This window comes from Sprattus sprattus (assembly GCF_963457725.1).
Source record: "Sprattus sprattus genome assembly, chromosome: 2".
NCBI classification, from domain to species: domain Eukaryota; kingdom Metazoa; phylum Chordata; class Actinopteri; order Clupeiformes; family Clupeidae; genus Sprattus; species Sprattus sprattus.
This window is the reverse complement of record NC_137921.1, coordinates 4,895,344-4,910,069: the sequence shown is the minus strand read 5'-3', so window position 1 is coordinate 4,910,069 and position 14,726 is coordinate 4,895,344. Positions and strand designations below refer to the sequence as shown.

General features: G+C 49.1%; 1 protein-coding gene across 1 annotated transcript in view; it reads left to right on the top strand.

Annotated features, from left to right (window-relative positions):
• The window catches only part of nup210 (nucleoporin 210), a 51,923-nt gene that overhangs the window by 29,280 nt on the left and 7,917 nt on the right, over nucleotides 1-14,726 (top strand). The window contains exons 28-35 of the mRNA XM_080832454.1: nucleotides 1,576-1,734; nucleotides 2,161-2,252; nucleotides 3,095-3,269; nucleotides 4,933-5,108; nucleotides 9,665-9,885; nucleotides 10,444-10,580; nucleotides 12,395-12,509; nucleotides 14,406-14,552. Of these exons, the coding sequence (XP_080688580.1) occupies nucleotides 1,576-1,734; nucleotides 2,161-2,252; nucleotides 3,095-3,269; nucleotides 4,933-5,108; nucleotides 9,665-9,885; nucleotides 10,444-10,580; nucleotides 12,395-12,509; nucleotides 14,406-14,552 (1,222 nt within the window). The remainder of the gene's footprint in view (nucleotides 1-1,575; nucleotides 1,735-2,160; nucleotides 2,253-3,094; nucleotides 3,270-4,932; nucleotides 5,109-9,664; nucleotides 9,886-10,443; nucleotides 10,581-12,394; nucleotides 12,510-14,405; nucleotides 14,553-14,726) is intronic.

Below are 14,726 nucleotides of genomic sequence, written 5' to 3'. Positions count from 1 at the left end.
CACGTTCTGCTAGATAAAACATTTATTTTACAGTTTTATTATAATTTAAATACTGGCTCGATCTGATTTTAGGTGGGGTCTTTTTTCCCGTAACAAATAGAAGAGCTATGCAGAAAAAAAAGAGAACAAGAAAAAAGAAAAAGATCAAACAAGAATCAATATTCTCCCCTCGGCTTCTCTGTCATATATTCTGCTCCATTCTTCACGGCCGCTTTGGCTTTTAATTTCCCCCCTTCCACTTCAATGCCCAGAGTGTGAGTGGGCTATCTCTTCTGCCGTCCCACCATCTTGGAACAGTAATAACACCATTTTGCTGGGAAATGAATCGCCATGGTGATCAAAGGATTCTGCAGATGGGGCCTACCTATCTCTCTATCTCTCTCTCTCTGTCTCTCTCTTTCTTTCTTTCTTTTCTTTCTTTCTTTCTCTCTCTGCACACTCCAGCAGTCAGCTCTCCTCTCAGCCCCCTGAGACACACACACACACACACACACACACACACACACACACACACACACACACACACACACACACACACACACACTAGTCCGACTCCTGTCTGTTGGTTTCTCCGCGCGTGGCTGGGCTGCCTAGTTTGCAGCTAGTGTGGGGCTGTTCTCACAATGCTGCCGATCCTTAGGCAGCACACTGGGCATCTGTAGCCCTGCCACACGAGAGATGGGGGGGGGGGGGGGGGGCAATTAACTTGGACTGCAGTGAGGACAGAGAAGGGAAATAATGAGCGCCGCAGCATTAGTCCGTGGAGACACACAAACACACACACACACACACACACACACACACACACACTCACACACACATTAGTCCGCGGAAGAGGCGCGTGTCCTGGTGTTTCATCATGTGGGCTTGTTGCCGTCGCCCGGCTCGGGGTCCCGGTGCGGAGATGGTGTTTGATGTGTGCCCGCCCGCCTGCCCGCCGCATGTGAGCGCCAACCCTGGCACATTAGGACGTGAATACTGTGCCCGTTATCTCCGGCGCCGGAGTGCAAACGGAAACGTTTTAATCCTCAAAGAGACGGGCGTCTTTTCCTGCCCCCAGCTGTGGCGCGTGCTCGCACACACACACACACACACACACACACACACACAGTTTCAACCAGTTACCCCAACACACACACACACACACACAAACACACACCACTTTGCAGGTCATCCAACCGCCACCTCCCACATCACACACACACACACACACACACACACACACACACACACACAGCTTTGCCTATGTATTTGTGAGTGGTAACCAGCACACACACCCACTTCCTTTTTCCGTAGCTCCATTTTGCAGATGCACCCAGATGCCTCCCCAACCCAGTAATCGCTCCACTTTCTATAGGCCTCTTCCAGACACACACACACACACACACACACACACACACACACACACACACGACTCTCCGAACCACCCCTGATCGGTAATCTTGTTCCTCTCTTTCCCCCCTCCTCTCTCTTACTCCACTCTCTGTTTATCTCTCCTTCTATCGCTCTCTCTCTCTCCCCCCTCTCCCTCTTTCTCTCTCTCTCTCTCTTTTCCTCTCTCTCTCTCTCTCCCAGGCTTCCGTGCAGCTGGGTGCCGAGCACAACTTTGCCATGAGCGTTCTGGGTCTGAGCAAGGGCCGGACCGGGCTGAAGGTGGTGGTCCGGGCCACAAGCCCCAAGGCGGGCCAGTTGGTGGAGTATGCCAAGGAGCTCTCGGACGAGCTGCAGATCCAGGTGTGTGTGTGTGTGTGTGTGTGTGTGTGTGTCTGTGTGTGGAGATGGCTGCTAATTGGATGGGTGTACCAGCTCCTGCTGCGTTTCAGAGGTATGCATCCAGACTGTTGCCATCTGTCTGACAAACGCGCATCCCTCTCAACTGCAGGCCGAGATGTGTGGCATGATGCTGTTTCTGTGTGTGTGTATGTGTGTGTGTGGGTGTGTGTGTGTGTGTGTGTGTGTGTGTGTGTGTGTGTGCGCGCAGGCAGAGATGCGCGGCATGACGCTGTTTTTGTGATGTTTAGCAGTTCATCAAGGCTGAGCTGTACGCCAAAAAACTCTAACTGAACATGGCGATGTTCCAGATGTTTCCCAGCTGTTCAAATGGAAGATGAGTGTAAAGCTTATACCTGCCTGGTCTGTCTGTGTGCCTGGCTGGCTCAGGTGTATGAGAAGCTGCAGCTGGTCAACCCCGCAGTGCAAGTGGAGGAGATTCTGATGACTCCAAACTCCAACATGAGGCTCCAAACCAATAGGTGAAAGAACCATCCTATCTGTGTCTCCATGACGACCTATTATACGCAGAGCTATTAGATGACTTTGTTTTTGCTGATTTGACCCTTGACTTCTGTTCAACATGATCATAATAATAACAATAATAATTCATTTTATTTGTTGAGCAGTGAAACATAGTCATGGACAAAAGCTTAATCTCGGTAATAAAGCATCAGTCACACATGCCCAGACCGCTTTCTTCCCGAACAAGTCCCTGAATTTCTGAATTTCACGTGAATGGCAGTCTTCCTACACTTTGCCCTCTCACTAATTGCTCTTTTAGAATATCCTTCCTGTTGAAGAACCACAAATAGTTCCCTCTGGGGTTCCGTGAGTGATGCTGTTTTTTTTTTTTTTTACCCATGATTGTGGGTTTTTGGAAAAGGCAAATCCGTGTGAAATGCAGCGTAATAAAGGGTTTACACGCAGTAATAGTCGACTGAATAGTGACTACAGTCGGCCGACGTAAGGATGACACAATCTCATGCAATCAGTTTCATTTCTGATGCAATCTCTGCGTTCAGTGGGAAAAATACATTTTTTCTAATCTTTTGTTTCATATCTACACACCTCAGTAGGCCCCCCCCCCACCCCCACATGCACAAACATCAACAACACATTCAACAGTGATTTATTTTTGTTGTTACACAGACAGAACATTCTTGAACATTCTACACTCGTAACATTCCCTTCCTACCCGTATCGTTAGAAGTTGAGCTCTGTGACCTCTGGAAGCTGAAGGTCATCACTGTCTGTCTGTCTGTCTGTCTGTCTGTCTGTCTCTGTGTGTGTGTGCGTGTGTGTGCGTGTGTCTCACATTTAGGGATGGCGTTGGTGCCCTCTCCTACCAAGTGCTGGACTGTCCAGACAAAGCAGCTCTGGTCCAGGTGGATGACAAGGGCCATTTATCATCCGGATCGCTGACGGGCACCGCCTCCCTCCAGGTCAACTCCCAGGAGAGCTTCGGTGTCAATCAGACGCTCATCCTGGCCGTGAAGGTACCTGCTCACCTCTCCTTCTCTCCTCTCTTCACTGCTCACCTCTCCTTCTCTCCTCTTTCCTCTCCTCTTCACTGCTCACCTCTCCTTCTCTCCTCTCTTCACTGCTCACCTCTCCCTCTCTCCTCTCTTCACTGCTCACCTCTCCTTCTCTCCTCTCTTCACTGCTCACCTCTCCTTCTCTCCTCCTCTCTCCTTCTCTCCTCCTCTCTCCTCTCTTCTCCTCCTCTCCTCTCTTTACTGCTCTCATCTCCTTCTCTCCTCTCTTCACTGCTCACCTCTCCTTCTCTCCTCTCTTCACTGCTCACCTCTCCTTCTCTCCTCTCTTCACTGCTCACCTCTCCCTCTCTCCTCTCTTCACTGCTCACCTCTCCTTCTCTCCTCTCTTCACTGCTCACCTCTCCTTCTCTCCTCTCTTCACTGCTCACCTCTCCTTCTCTCCTCTCTTCCCCTCTCCTCTTTCCTCTTCTTCTTCTCTCTCCTCCTCTCCTCTCTTCCCCGATCCTCTTCTCTCTCCTCCTCTCTCTTCTCCTCTCCTTCACTGCTCTCCTCCCTTCTCTACTCTCCTCCTCCTCTTTCCTCCTCTTCTCTTTCCTCCTCTTCTCTCTCCTCTCCTCTCTCCTCCTCTCCTGCCGTACCATCACTGCAACACACACGCCACAGGGCAGGAGATATATGTGCTAAACCTGATTTACGCCGCAATAAGAACAAGACACAGGGGTGTGGAGATAAACGTGCTACACTTGATTTACCTCAGAGTAAAAGCAGCACACGCGTGTGTGTGTGTGTGTGTGTGTGTGTGTGTGTGTGTGTGTGTGTGTGCGTGTGCGTGTGCGTGTGCGTGTGCGTGTGCGTGTGCGTGTGCGTGTGCGTGTGCGTGTGCGTGTGCGTGTGCGTGTGCGTGTGCGTGTGCGTGTGCGTGTGCGCGTGCGCGTGCGCGTGCGCGTGCGCGTGCGCGTGCGCGTGCGTGTGTGAATCTGATTTAAATGTACAGTAACAGCAGAGACACACAGGAGAGGGGAGCTCTGTGCCTACTCTGAGAAGCCTCATCTGTAGTGCACACTCTGTAGTGCACACTCAGTAGTGCACACTCTGTAGTGCACACTCTGTGGTGCACACTCTGTGGTGCACACTCTGTGGTGCACACTCTGTGGTGCACACTCTGTAGTGCACACTCTGTGGTGCACACTCTGTGGTGCACACTCTGTGGTGCACACTCTGTGGTGCACACTCTGTAGTGCACACTCTCTAGTGCACACTCTCTAGTGCACACTCTCTAGTGCACACTCTCTAGTGCACACTCTGTAGTGCACACTCTCTAGTGCACACTCTCTAGTGCACACTCTCTAGTGCACACTCTCTAGTGCACACTCTGTAGTGCACACTCTGTAGTGCACACTCTGTTCTGCTTCTTTCTTTGGCTTCTTTGGGGAGGCTTGGTTATTGTAGTTCTGTTTTTGTCGGTGTCCTAAATATCAATGCAAACATTGTTTAACCCTCGTAACATATTAACAACTCCAGTTATAGTGCAATCAGATTATCTCCAGTATACCCTGTTTAGATACATCATCCATTAACAGGCGTGGGGAAAACTCCTGGTTAATCACTGTGTGTCTATGTGTGTGTGTGTGTGTGTGTGTGTGTGTGTGTGTGTGGTGTCTAGGTGGTGCCGGTGTCTTACCTGCGCCTCAGCACCAGTCCGGTTCTCCACACCACGAACCGCGAGAGCCTGTCGGCCATCCCCCTGGGAACCGTGCTGTCCTTCCAGGTGCACTTCCACGACAGCGCCGGAGACCTCCTCCACAGCCACAACTCCCAGCTCACCTTCGCCACCAACAGGTACGCAGGAGGGGCACTGGGGGGGGGGGACCGCAAACAGGCACGTGTAGGGTGGAATGGCACAGGCCTGTAGAGAACATTACAACAAACTGATACAAGACAAAGGGAACTATATGGTTCTGTAGTGAACATTACAATTAACAGATACAAGACAAAGGGAACTATGTTTGTTGTAATGTTTTCTACAGAACCATATAGTTCCCTTTGTCCTGTATCTGTTTGTTGTAATGTTTTCTACAGAACCATATATACAAAACAAAGGGAACTATATGGTTCTGTAGAGAATATTACAACAAACAGATACAAGACAAAGGGATCTATATGGTTCTGTAGAGAATATTACAACAAGCAGATACAAGGGAAAGGGAACTATATGGTTCCGTAGGAAACATATCGTTAATGACAATCACATTTGTGGTTGAACTGCATGGTTCTGTAGAAAGCATTATGAAAAACTGGTGATAAACATGAGAAGGAACAATATGTTAAAGGTTCCTGCCTGTTCTGTGGAATTTAATTCAGTGCACAGCGTAACTTTCCGTTTGAAATTTGACCTTGATTAACCACGTCGCTCGGCAGCATTAGCTAAAACTTCTCTGGTTAATTAAAAAGGAAAAATCTCAAGAGTTCCTCGTTAGACCATCCGTTGCCTTCCTCTCCTTTCCTTTTCTCTCTCTCTCCCTCCCTCCCTCCTTCCCTCCTCTTTAGAACACGATTAAGAGAGAAATACCTCAGAAGATCAGTTTGGTGTTGTTGGACCAAAACTCAAGGTCATTTGTAGAGAGAGCATGCATTAATATTAGCATAGGCTGATGTTGACTGATCTATGCTAAATAATCCATGGAAATATACGGACTCTCAAGGCCTTTTTGAATTTAGATACACAGAAGTATGAAGCGTCTACAGAGTGGTCAATGTGTCCCAATCTGATCATATGGCAGACACACCGATGGACAGGAGGCAGTCACAGGAGTGAGGGTGAGGGTTTGGTTCGTGCGGGTGGGTGGAGTGAGGGTGTGGGTTTGGTTTGGTGAGGGTGCGTGGAGTGAGGGTGTGGGTGAGTGTGTGGGTTTGGTTCGTACGGGTGGAGTGAGGGTGTGGGTTTGGGTTTGTGCGGGTGGGTGAGTGGGTGGAGTGAGGGTGTGGGTTTGGTTTGTGCGGGTGGGTGAGTGGGTGGAGTGAGGGTGTGGGTTTGGTTTGTACGGGTGGGTGGAGTGAGGGTGTGGGTTTGGTTTGTACGGGTGGGTGGAGTGAGGGTGTGGGTTTGGTTTGTACGGGTGGGTGGAGTGAGGGTGTGGGTTTGGTTTGTGCGGGTGGGTGAGTGGGTGGAGTGAGGGTGTGGGTTTGGTTTGTGCGGGTGGGTGAGTGGGTGGAGTGAGGGTGAGGGTTTGGTTTGTACGGGTGGGTGAGTGGGTGGAGTGAGGGTGTGGGTTTGGTTTGTGCGGGTGGGTGGAGTGAGGGTGTGGGTTTGGTTTGTACGGGTGGGTGAGTGGGTGGAGTGAGGGTGTGTGTTTGCAGCCCAGACGTCCCTAGTGACAGGAGGCGGACACTGGAGTGAGCGTGTGGGTTTGGTTGGTGCAGGTGCTCCGTAGTGCTGTCCGTGCCTCTCCTCCTGTCTCAGACGGAGTGGTTTCCCCTGAGTGAGCCCAGTTAATGGGAGCCAGGCAAACACACACTCACTCACTTACTCACACAATCACTCACTCACACACACACACAAACACTCACTCACTCACTCACTCACTCACTCACTCACTCACGCCCGCACACACATAAGCGAGCGCACACACAGCCACACACATCCGCGCACACCTGGGCACACACACACACACACACACACACACACAGAGGCATTGTTCCCATTACTGCAGTGGTGGCTGGGAGTCCCTCTCGGCCCTGATGGAAATTGACGTTATTACTTTGTTCTTTGTGCAGCAGACTAATCAGGATGGATGAAAGGGAGGCTGGGTGTGTGTGTGGAGGCTGGAGGTGTGTGTGGAGTAGGAGGGAGGAAATATTTGGTGATGAAGGGGTGAAACTCACACACACTCTCTCTCTCACTCTCTCTCTCTGTCTCTCTGTCTCTCTGTCTTTTACTCCACTCACTTACTCAGGTACACACACACACACACTCACTCATTTTCTCTCTCTCTCTCTCTCTCTCTGTCTCACTCCACTCACGTACACACTCACACACACACACACTCTGTCTCTCGCTCTTTATCTCTCTCTCTCACTCTGCAGTAGTGGAGGCGTTTGAGACACAGAAACTCACTCGTTCCTCTCCACATCAGCACTGCTCCCAAACCAAACCTGTTAGACTCAACACTCCCGTCTCTCAGTGCTCGGCATCTGTGTGATGCCCATCTAGTAGGTTGAGGCAGTAGAATACATATTCCAGGGCTCATGTCAGTAGAATACATGTTCCAGGGCTCATGTCAGTAGAATACATGTTCCCGGGCTCAGGGTCAGTAGAATACATGTTCCTGGGCTCAGGGTCAGTAGAATACATGTTCCTGGGCTCATGTCAGTAGAATACATGTTCCTGGGCTCAGGGTCAGTAGAATACATGTTCCCGGGCTCAGGGTCAGTAGAATACATGTTCCTGGGCTCAGGGTCAGTAGAATACATGTTCCTGGGCTCAGGGTGGGTAGAATACATGTTCCTGGGCCTGGTCACTCCTGTTTCTCCACTCGGGCCTCTCTTCTGGACGGCAGCCAGGCTCCTGTGCCAGTGTCACCTGGCGTGTCCCACTTCTGAACACATCTGGCCTCCCACGAGAACATCTGGCCTCCCTTGAGGTGGTTGGAGGCGGACATGAAGTATTTGGTTCAGGGCGCTTTTGTCACCATCGGCCTCGTCTGGACTGGACACAAAAATAGGCCCTGAGCGAGATGAATCACCGAGCAACATCTTTATTTTTTATCTAGGTCAGATGCTGAAAAAAAGTGATTACAATATTTGTACTTGTATGTTTGAGTTGTGCACCTGCTAGCTTTATCCCTGTTCTAAATAAAAAAAAATGCGTTGGAGATCCCTTCTCCTCATTGGACGGAAGACAACCAACCAAGACACGCCCCCTACTCCTATTGGGCGTAAGAATGTGGTCATTTTGAGGTCACAATCTTTGACTCACTGGTCCTCTCTGTCACGACCCAGCCCCTGAATACTTGTCAGTGATTTTAAAATAATAATTACAACGGTGTTGACAAATATGACGATAACTATGCTGCCTCTGGTGATGGTGACTGTAGGTTATTTTGAGTTCACGTGATCATGACTAGGCTATTCTCAGTTCACGTGTTCACGCTACTCATGTTTATTTTATTGGGTCTACTCATGTTTTTGTTTATTTGATCTTTATTTGATGTGATGCCCTCATCTTTTATGTGTGTCTCTTTTTGTCAGACGCTCATGCAGCTCACCATTACTCCACTGAGTGTGCTGCTCTGATCTCTCCTTTACTCTCCTCTCCTCTGCTCTCCTCTGCTCTGATCTCTCCTTTACTCTCCTCTCCTCTCATGCAGCTCACCATTACTCCACTGAGTGTGCTGCTCTGATCTCTCCTTTACTCTCCTCTCCTCTGCTCTCCTCTGCTCTGATCTCTCCTTTACTCTCCTCTCCTCTCATGCAGCTCACCATTACTCCACTGAGTGTGCTGCTCTGATCTCTCCTTTACTCTCCTCTCCTCTGCTCTCCTCTGCTCTGATCTCTCCTTTACTCTCCTCTCCTCTCATGCAGCTCACCATTACTCCACTGAGTGTGCTGCTCTGATCTCTCCTTTACTCTCGTCTCCTCTCTGCCTCTCCTCTCCTCTCCTCTGCTCTGCCTCTCCTCTCCTCTCCTCTCCTCTACTCTCCTCTCCTCTCCTCTCCTCTCCTCTCCTCTCGGGTCCTCTCCTCTCCTCTCCTCTCCTCTCCTCTCCTCTCCTCTCCTCTCCTCTCCTCTCCTCTCCTCTCCTCTCCTCTCCTCTCCTCTCCTCTCCTCTCCTCTCCTCTGTGTCTCTCCCCTCCTCTCCTCCGTCCTCCTCTCCTTTCCTCCGTCTCTCCTCTCCTCTCCTCTCCCTGGCCTGTACCTCTCCTCTCCTCTCCTCTCCTCTCCTCTCCTCTCCTCTCCTGTCCTCTCCTCTGTGTCTCTCCTCTTCTCTCCTCTCCCCTGTACCTCTCCTCTCCTCTCCTCTCCTCTCCTCTCCTCTCCTCTGCTCTCCCCTGTACCTCTCCTCTCCTCTCCCCTGTACCTCTCCTCTCCTCTCCCCTCCTCTCCTCTCCTCTCCCCTGTACCTCTCCTCTCCCCTCCTCTCCTCTCCTCTCCCCTGTACCTCTCCTCTCCTCTCCCCTGTACCTCTCCTCTCCCCTCCTCTCCTCTCCTCTCCCCTGTACCTCTCCTCTCCTCTCCCCTGTACCTCTCCTCTCCCCTCTCCTCTCCTCTCCTCTCCTCTCCTCTCCTCTCCTCTCCTCTCCTCTCCTCTCCTCTCCTCTCCTCTCCTCTGTACCTCTCCTCTCCTCTCCTCTCCTCTGCTCTGACCCCCTGTGTCTCCTGTGTCCCCCCGTGTGCAGGGACGACCTGGTGCAGGTGGGCAAGGGCCCGAGCAACAGCACACTGACGGTGCGCACGCTGAACGTGGGGCTGACGCTGCTGGGCGTGTGGGACACGGAGCAGCCGGCGCTGGCAGACTACCTGGCGCTGCCCGTGCAGCACGCCATCCACCCTGAGGAGGCCCAGAGCCTGGTGGTGGGCGACGTGGTGTGCCTATCCACACAGCTCATCAGCGCGGAGGGTGAGCGCACTGATGGATGGATGGATGGAGGCAATAGATGGTTGAATGAACGTTTGAATGAATTACTGAATACATTATTGAAAGAGGTGTTGGAAGAATGAATGAATGAATGAATGAACAAAGTCATTCATTTACTCTACTTACCAACATGCCAGACTACTGACTGATTGATGGATTGATTGGTTTCTATGATGAAGACATGATTGAATGAATGAATGAATAGCTGATTGAATGAATGTATGCTTTTCATTCATCATCATTCACCCATTCATTCACTCGTTTGTTCGTTCATTCATTCATTATTTCATTTCATTTCATTTCTTTTCATTCATCTACTTACCAACATGCCTTTGCCTTTCATATATTTTCTTTTCATATACCTCCAAGGTAGCCACATTGTTTACAAGCTACATAACACAAGCTACGTCTGTTATTTAGAGAGAGAAAAAAAAATATATCAATATGTATTTATTCCTGTTTGGAGTCGCTGATTACCTGAAATGCCTGAGTGACAGTGCCGTGCACCGGAGCCTAACCGCGTCCCTCCTCCTCTGGCAGGGCTCTCGGGCACCTGGAGGTCCTCGGCCAGTGGGGTGCTGGAGGTGGACCCCAAGACCGGCGTGGCCGTGGCCAGAGACGTGGGCAGCGTGACGCTCTTCTACGAGATCCCCGGCCAGCTGAGCACATACCGAGAGGTAAAGGAGCTTTGCCGTCAGTCCACAGCCTGCTTTTACCATAGCACATACCGAGAGGTAGAGGAGCTTTGAGCACATAGAGGAGCTTTGAGCACATAGAGGAGCTTTGAGCACATACTGAGAGGTAGAGGAGCTTTGAGCACATAGAGGAACTTTGAGCACATAGAGGAGCTTTGAGCACATACTGAGAGGTAGAGGAGCTTTGAGCACATAGAGGAGCTTTGAACACATAGAGGAACTTTGAGCACATAGAGGAGCTTTGAGCACATAGAGGAGCTTTGAGCAGCTGAGAGGTAGAGCAGCTTTGAGCACATAGAGGAGCTTTGAGCACATAGAGGAGCTTTGAGCAGCTGAGAGGTAGAGGAGCTTTGAGCACATAGAGGAGCTTTGAGCACATAGTGGAGCTTTGAGCACATAGTGGAGCTTTGAGCTCATACTGAGAGGTAGAGGAGCTTTGAGCACATAGAGGAGCTTTAAGCAGCTGAGAGGTAGAGGAGCTTTGAGCACATAGAGGAGCTTTGAGCACATAGTGGAGCTTTGAGCACATAGTGGAGCTTTGAGCTCATACTGAGAGGTAGAGGAGCTTTGAGCACATACTGAGAGGTAGAGGAGCTTTGAGCACATAGAGGAGCTTTAAGCAGCTGAGAGGTAGAGGAGCTTTGAGCACATAGAGGAGCTTTGAGCACATAGAGGAGCTTTGAGCACATAGTGGAGCTTTGAGCACATAGTGGAGCTTTGAGCACATACTGAGAGGTAGAGGAGCTTTGAGCACATAGAGGAGCTTTGAGCACATACTGAGAGGTAGAGGAGCTTTGAGCACATAGAGGAGCTTTGAGCACATACTGAGAGGTAGAGGAGCTTTGAGCACATAGAGGAGCTTTGCGCACATACTGAGAGGTAGAGGAGCTTTGAGCACATAGAGGAGCTTTGAGCACATACTGAGAGGTAGAGGAGCTTTGAGCACATAGAGGAGCTTTGAGCACATACTGAGAGGTAGAGGAGCTTTGAGCACATAGAGGAGCTTTGAGCACATACTGAGAGGTAGAGGAGCTTTGAGCACATACTGAGAGGTAGAGGAGCTTTGGTGTCGTCCACAGCCTGCTCTTAACCATCCCTGTGTGGCTGGGATATGGAGGTTGGTGCCTGATAGACTGGATTCTCTTGCAAACGAGTCCTCCAGAACCGAGAGTGTTGTCCTGCGCGTTGAGTGGTTAGTTAGAAGGATGGGGATGGCGCCGGACTCCAGAGCGGCCGGTGTGGTTTTTTTCCCAAACCACACTGGATCAGCGCCAGATCTTTTGCTAGGCGCGGCTCACCCCTGGGGAGGCGTGCTTGTCTCGGAAGTGGGTTTCCATGCCGATGCATCTTATGACCTCATCAGCGGTGTCCAATCTCTCTTGCAGCTGTCACTCTGTTGGCGAGGCTCACGAGCACACCATCGATCAGATTAATTAGCTTATCTTTTTCTTTTTTTTTTGGTCTTTTGGGGGGTTTTTTTCTCCAGAAATGTGAAAGCATTTAGTTCAAGCAGTGTTTAGCTGTAGTGGTGTATTTGCATATGAATACTTGGTGTTGGAATCAGACCAATTCATGTTCACAGGCAGGAGGATAAGACAAAACAAAAAGTGTTTGGTTTCCTTCTGAGAATTTCCTGAGGGAGAATCCTACTTTATGAAACCCTGTATTTTCATATCGCCACTTCTATCCACAGGCAATCTGAAGGGCTGGAATCCAAGTACATTTATTTTGATTTTGCCATCTTTACGGTTCATGTGCTCTGAGCTAAACAATCACCTCTGGTTCTCCTGTGACAGGTTGTAGTTGATGGCGTCACCAAAACATCCGTCATGGTCCCTTCAGTGCCCGGGAAAAACGTTCGAGAGTCCAGAGTGCTCCTGACAACCAGAGACCGTGGCACCAACCTCATAGGTGAGTCCGGTGGCAAAATGTCAGTTCTGTGCTTTCTTTATAAATCAGAGTAGAATAAAACCGCCCTCTCAAGCTTTTCTCATTGCTATTTAGACCAGTTTATTTCCAGACGTGTTTCAGCCTAAGCCATCGTCACCAACGAGAAAAGCTTGAGAGTGTGGTTTTATTCTCCTCTTAAGTTACCATTCTTTTACTCGCACCCGAAATCGCATTTACTTTTGGAAGTAGAGCGTGCCTATCTCTACTAATTATTTTTAATTCAGCCACTTCTTTCATGTGGGCACAGTAAAAGGTCTTTCTGGCTCGTATCTGTATCCGTTGCCAACTGCTATCGTCATCTTCCTCAGTTATGATGAAGGCTACTCACGAGACCAGATCGGGATGAATGTCCATGTCATTTATTTCTATTTCTATTCTACTTATTTATTAACGTTCTAATATCTATAATGCGTTCAGTAGAGGATATACAGTTAACCAATACAAAATCGGTATAACAAATTAAGCTTAATTCCACAAAATTCATAATCAAATATCTGTCATCTAATTCAATATACATAAGGTAACATAACAAGAACACCATTATTCAAATGCAGAAATATTGGGGTCTTGTTTCGGCCTGAAGGTACTTATTTTCTGATACTGACTGCCAAACTATACATTATCTCATTTATAATACAGTTGCCAAAATGATAAAAGCATTCTTTTATTGCTTTTTTTTTTTTTTTTTTAATGGTTTTGTTGCAGTTTTGTGGCTTCCGCTGAAAGAAAAAAGCTTTGCCAGTGGCAGCGGTTATGAAGAGCTGTATAATAAATAGTAACGATAAAGCTCATATTTATGATTTTAAGGAGATACAATGTACTTAATAAGTTGATTAACTAAGGGGTTTAATATATTGTACTTATTAAGTTGATTACATAAGGGGTTTAATAATGTACTTGTCATTGAAGGCTATGTTGTTACATGTTGGCCTTTCTAATGTGAAACGTGAATAACAACGTACAGCAACAACATGTACTTGTATAAGACCTGCATTCCACCAATTAAGCAATCAATCAATTTGTTTTTTAGAATATTCTTAATATAACTTTTTTCCCCTATACCCTATGCTGGACCACCTGTTCAAGTGCATGCTGTTGAAATAGCAAAGCTATGAGAAACGGATCATGTATCCGTGCTGTAAGGTGCTTTGTGGCCTCTATAGCAGACCTTCCCTATAAAGTGTGACTCACTCTCCAAATGATTGGCAGGCAGGAAGGGGCCTTCCAGCTGGGCCTTATTGAACGTGTTCTCGCTAATCATTAAGCCCAACAAAAAAAATCCTACCATCCAATTCACAAACCTTTTTTTCTCTCCATTTTTGTGATTGCAATCAGAATATAAAGCCAGCTACCTGAATAATATGAATAATAATAACACAAAAACATTAGCTAGTTTGTTTCAACTTAAATGAATTGAAGTTACTGCAAATGCTGGGTGAAGCACAAGGCTTTAACAGAGGAGATGGGATTCTCTGCCGTAGCAGCCGAATGATTCATCAGCAGGACGAGGAGGATGGATGTGAGAGCGGGGAAAGGATTTATATTTTCCTGCTGTGGTGCTGTGTGATGCTGTGCTGTATGTTGGGGTGTGTTGATGTGCGGTACTGTGCTGTGTGTGTGTTGATGTGTGGTACTGTGCTGTGTGTGTTGGGGTGTGGTGCTGTGGGTTGATGTGTGGTACTTGTATATTTTCCTTGTGTGGTGCTGTGTGTTGGGGTGTGTTGCCGTGGTGTGCTGTGTGTTGATGTGTGGTACTGTGCTGTTGACTGATCAGCAGAGGGATGAAGAATGAGAGGAGGAAGAGGAAGGGTTTTTAAAATGATGGTGTGCCCCCCCCCCCCCCCCCCCCCCCCGCAGGCTCCTGTTCGCCTGCTCAGACGGAGCGCATCGCCGCTCTCCATCCGGAGACTTCCGTGCGCTGCCTGCTCTCCTTCACCAGCGAGGCCATCGGCTTCTCCGCCCACAGCGTGTTCCACACCGAGACTGGCTTCGACACTGGCACAGGTATGACACAGCGGAGCGCACCACAGCGTAGCGTAACACAGCATAGCGTAGCTCAGGTGACACAGACGTGGATGAATATGGCCTGCATGGGGTGCACAGGAAGAGGCCACCTCTTGGCAAAATAGGTAAAAAAGGACTTTTGCGATCATTGCGTAGCTCACCTGGTGCTGCCTC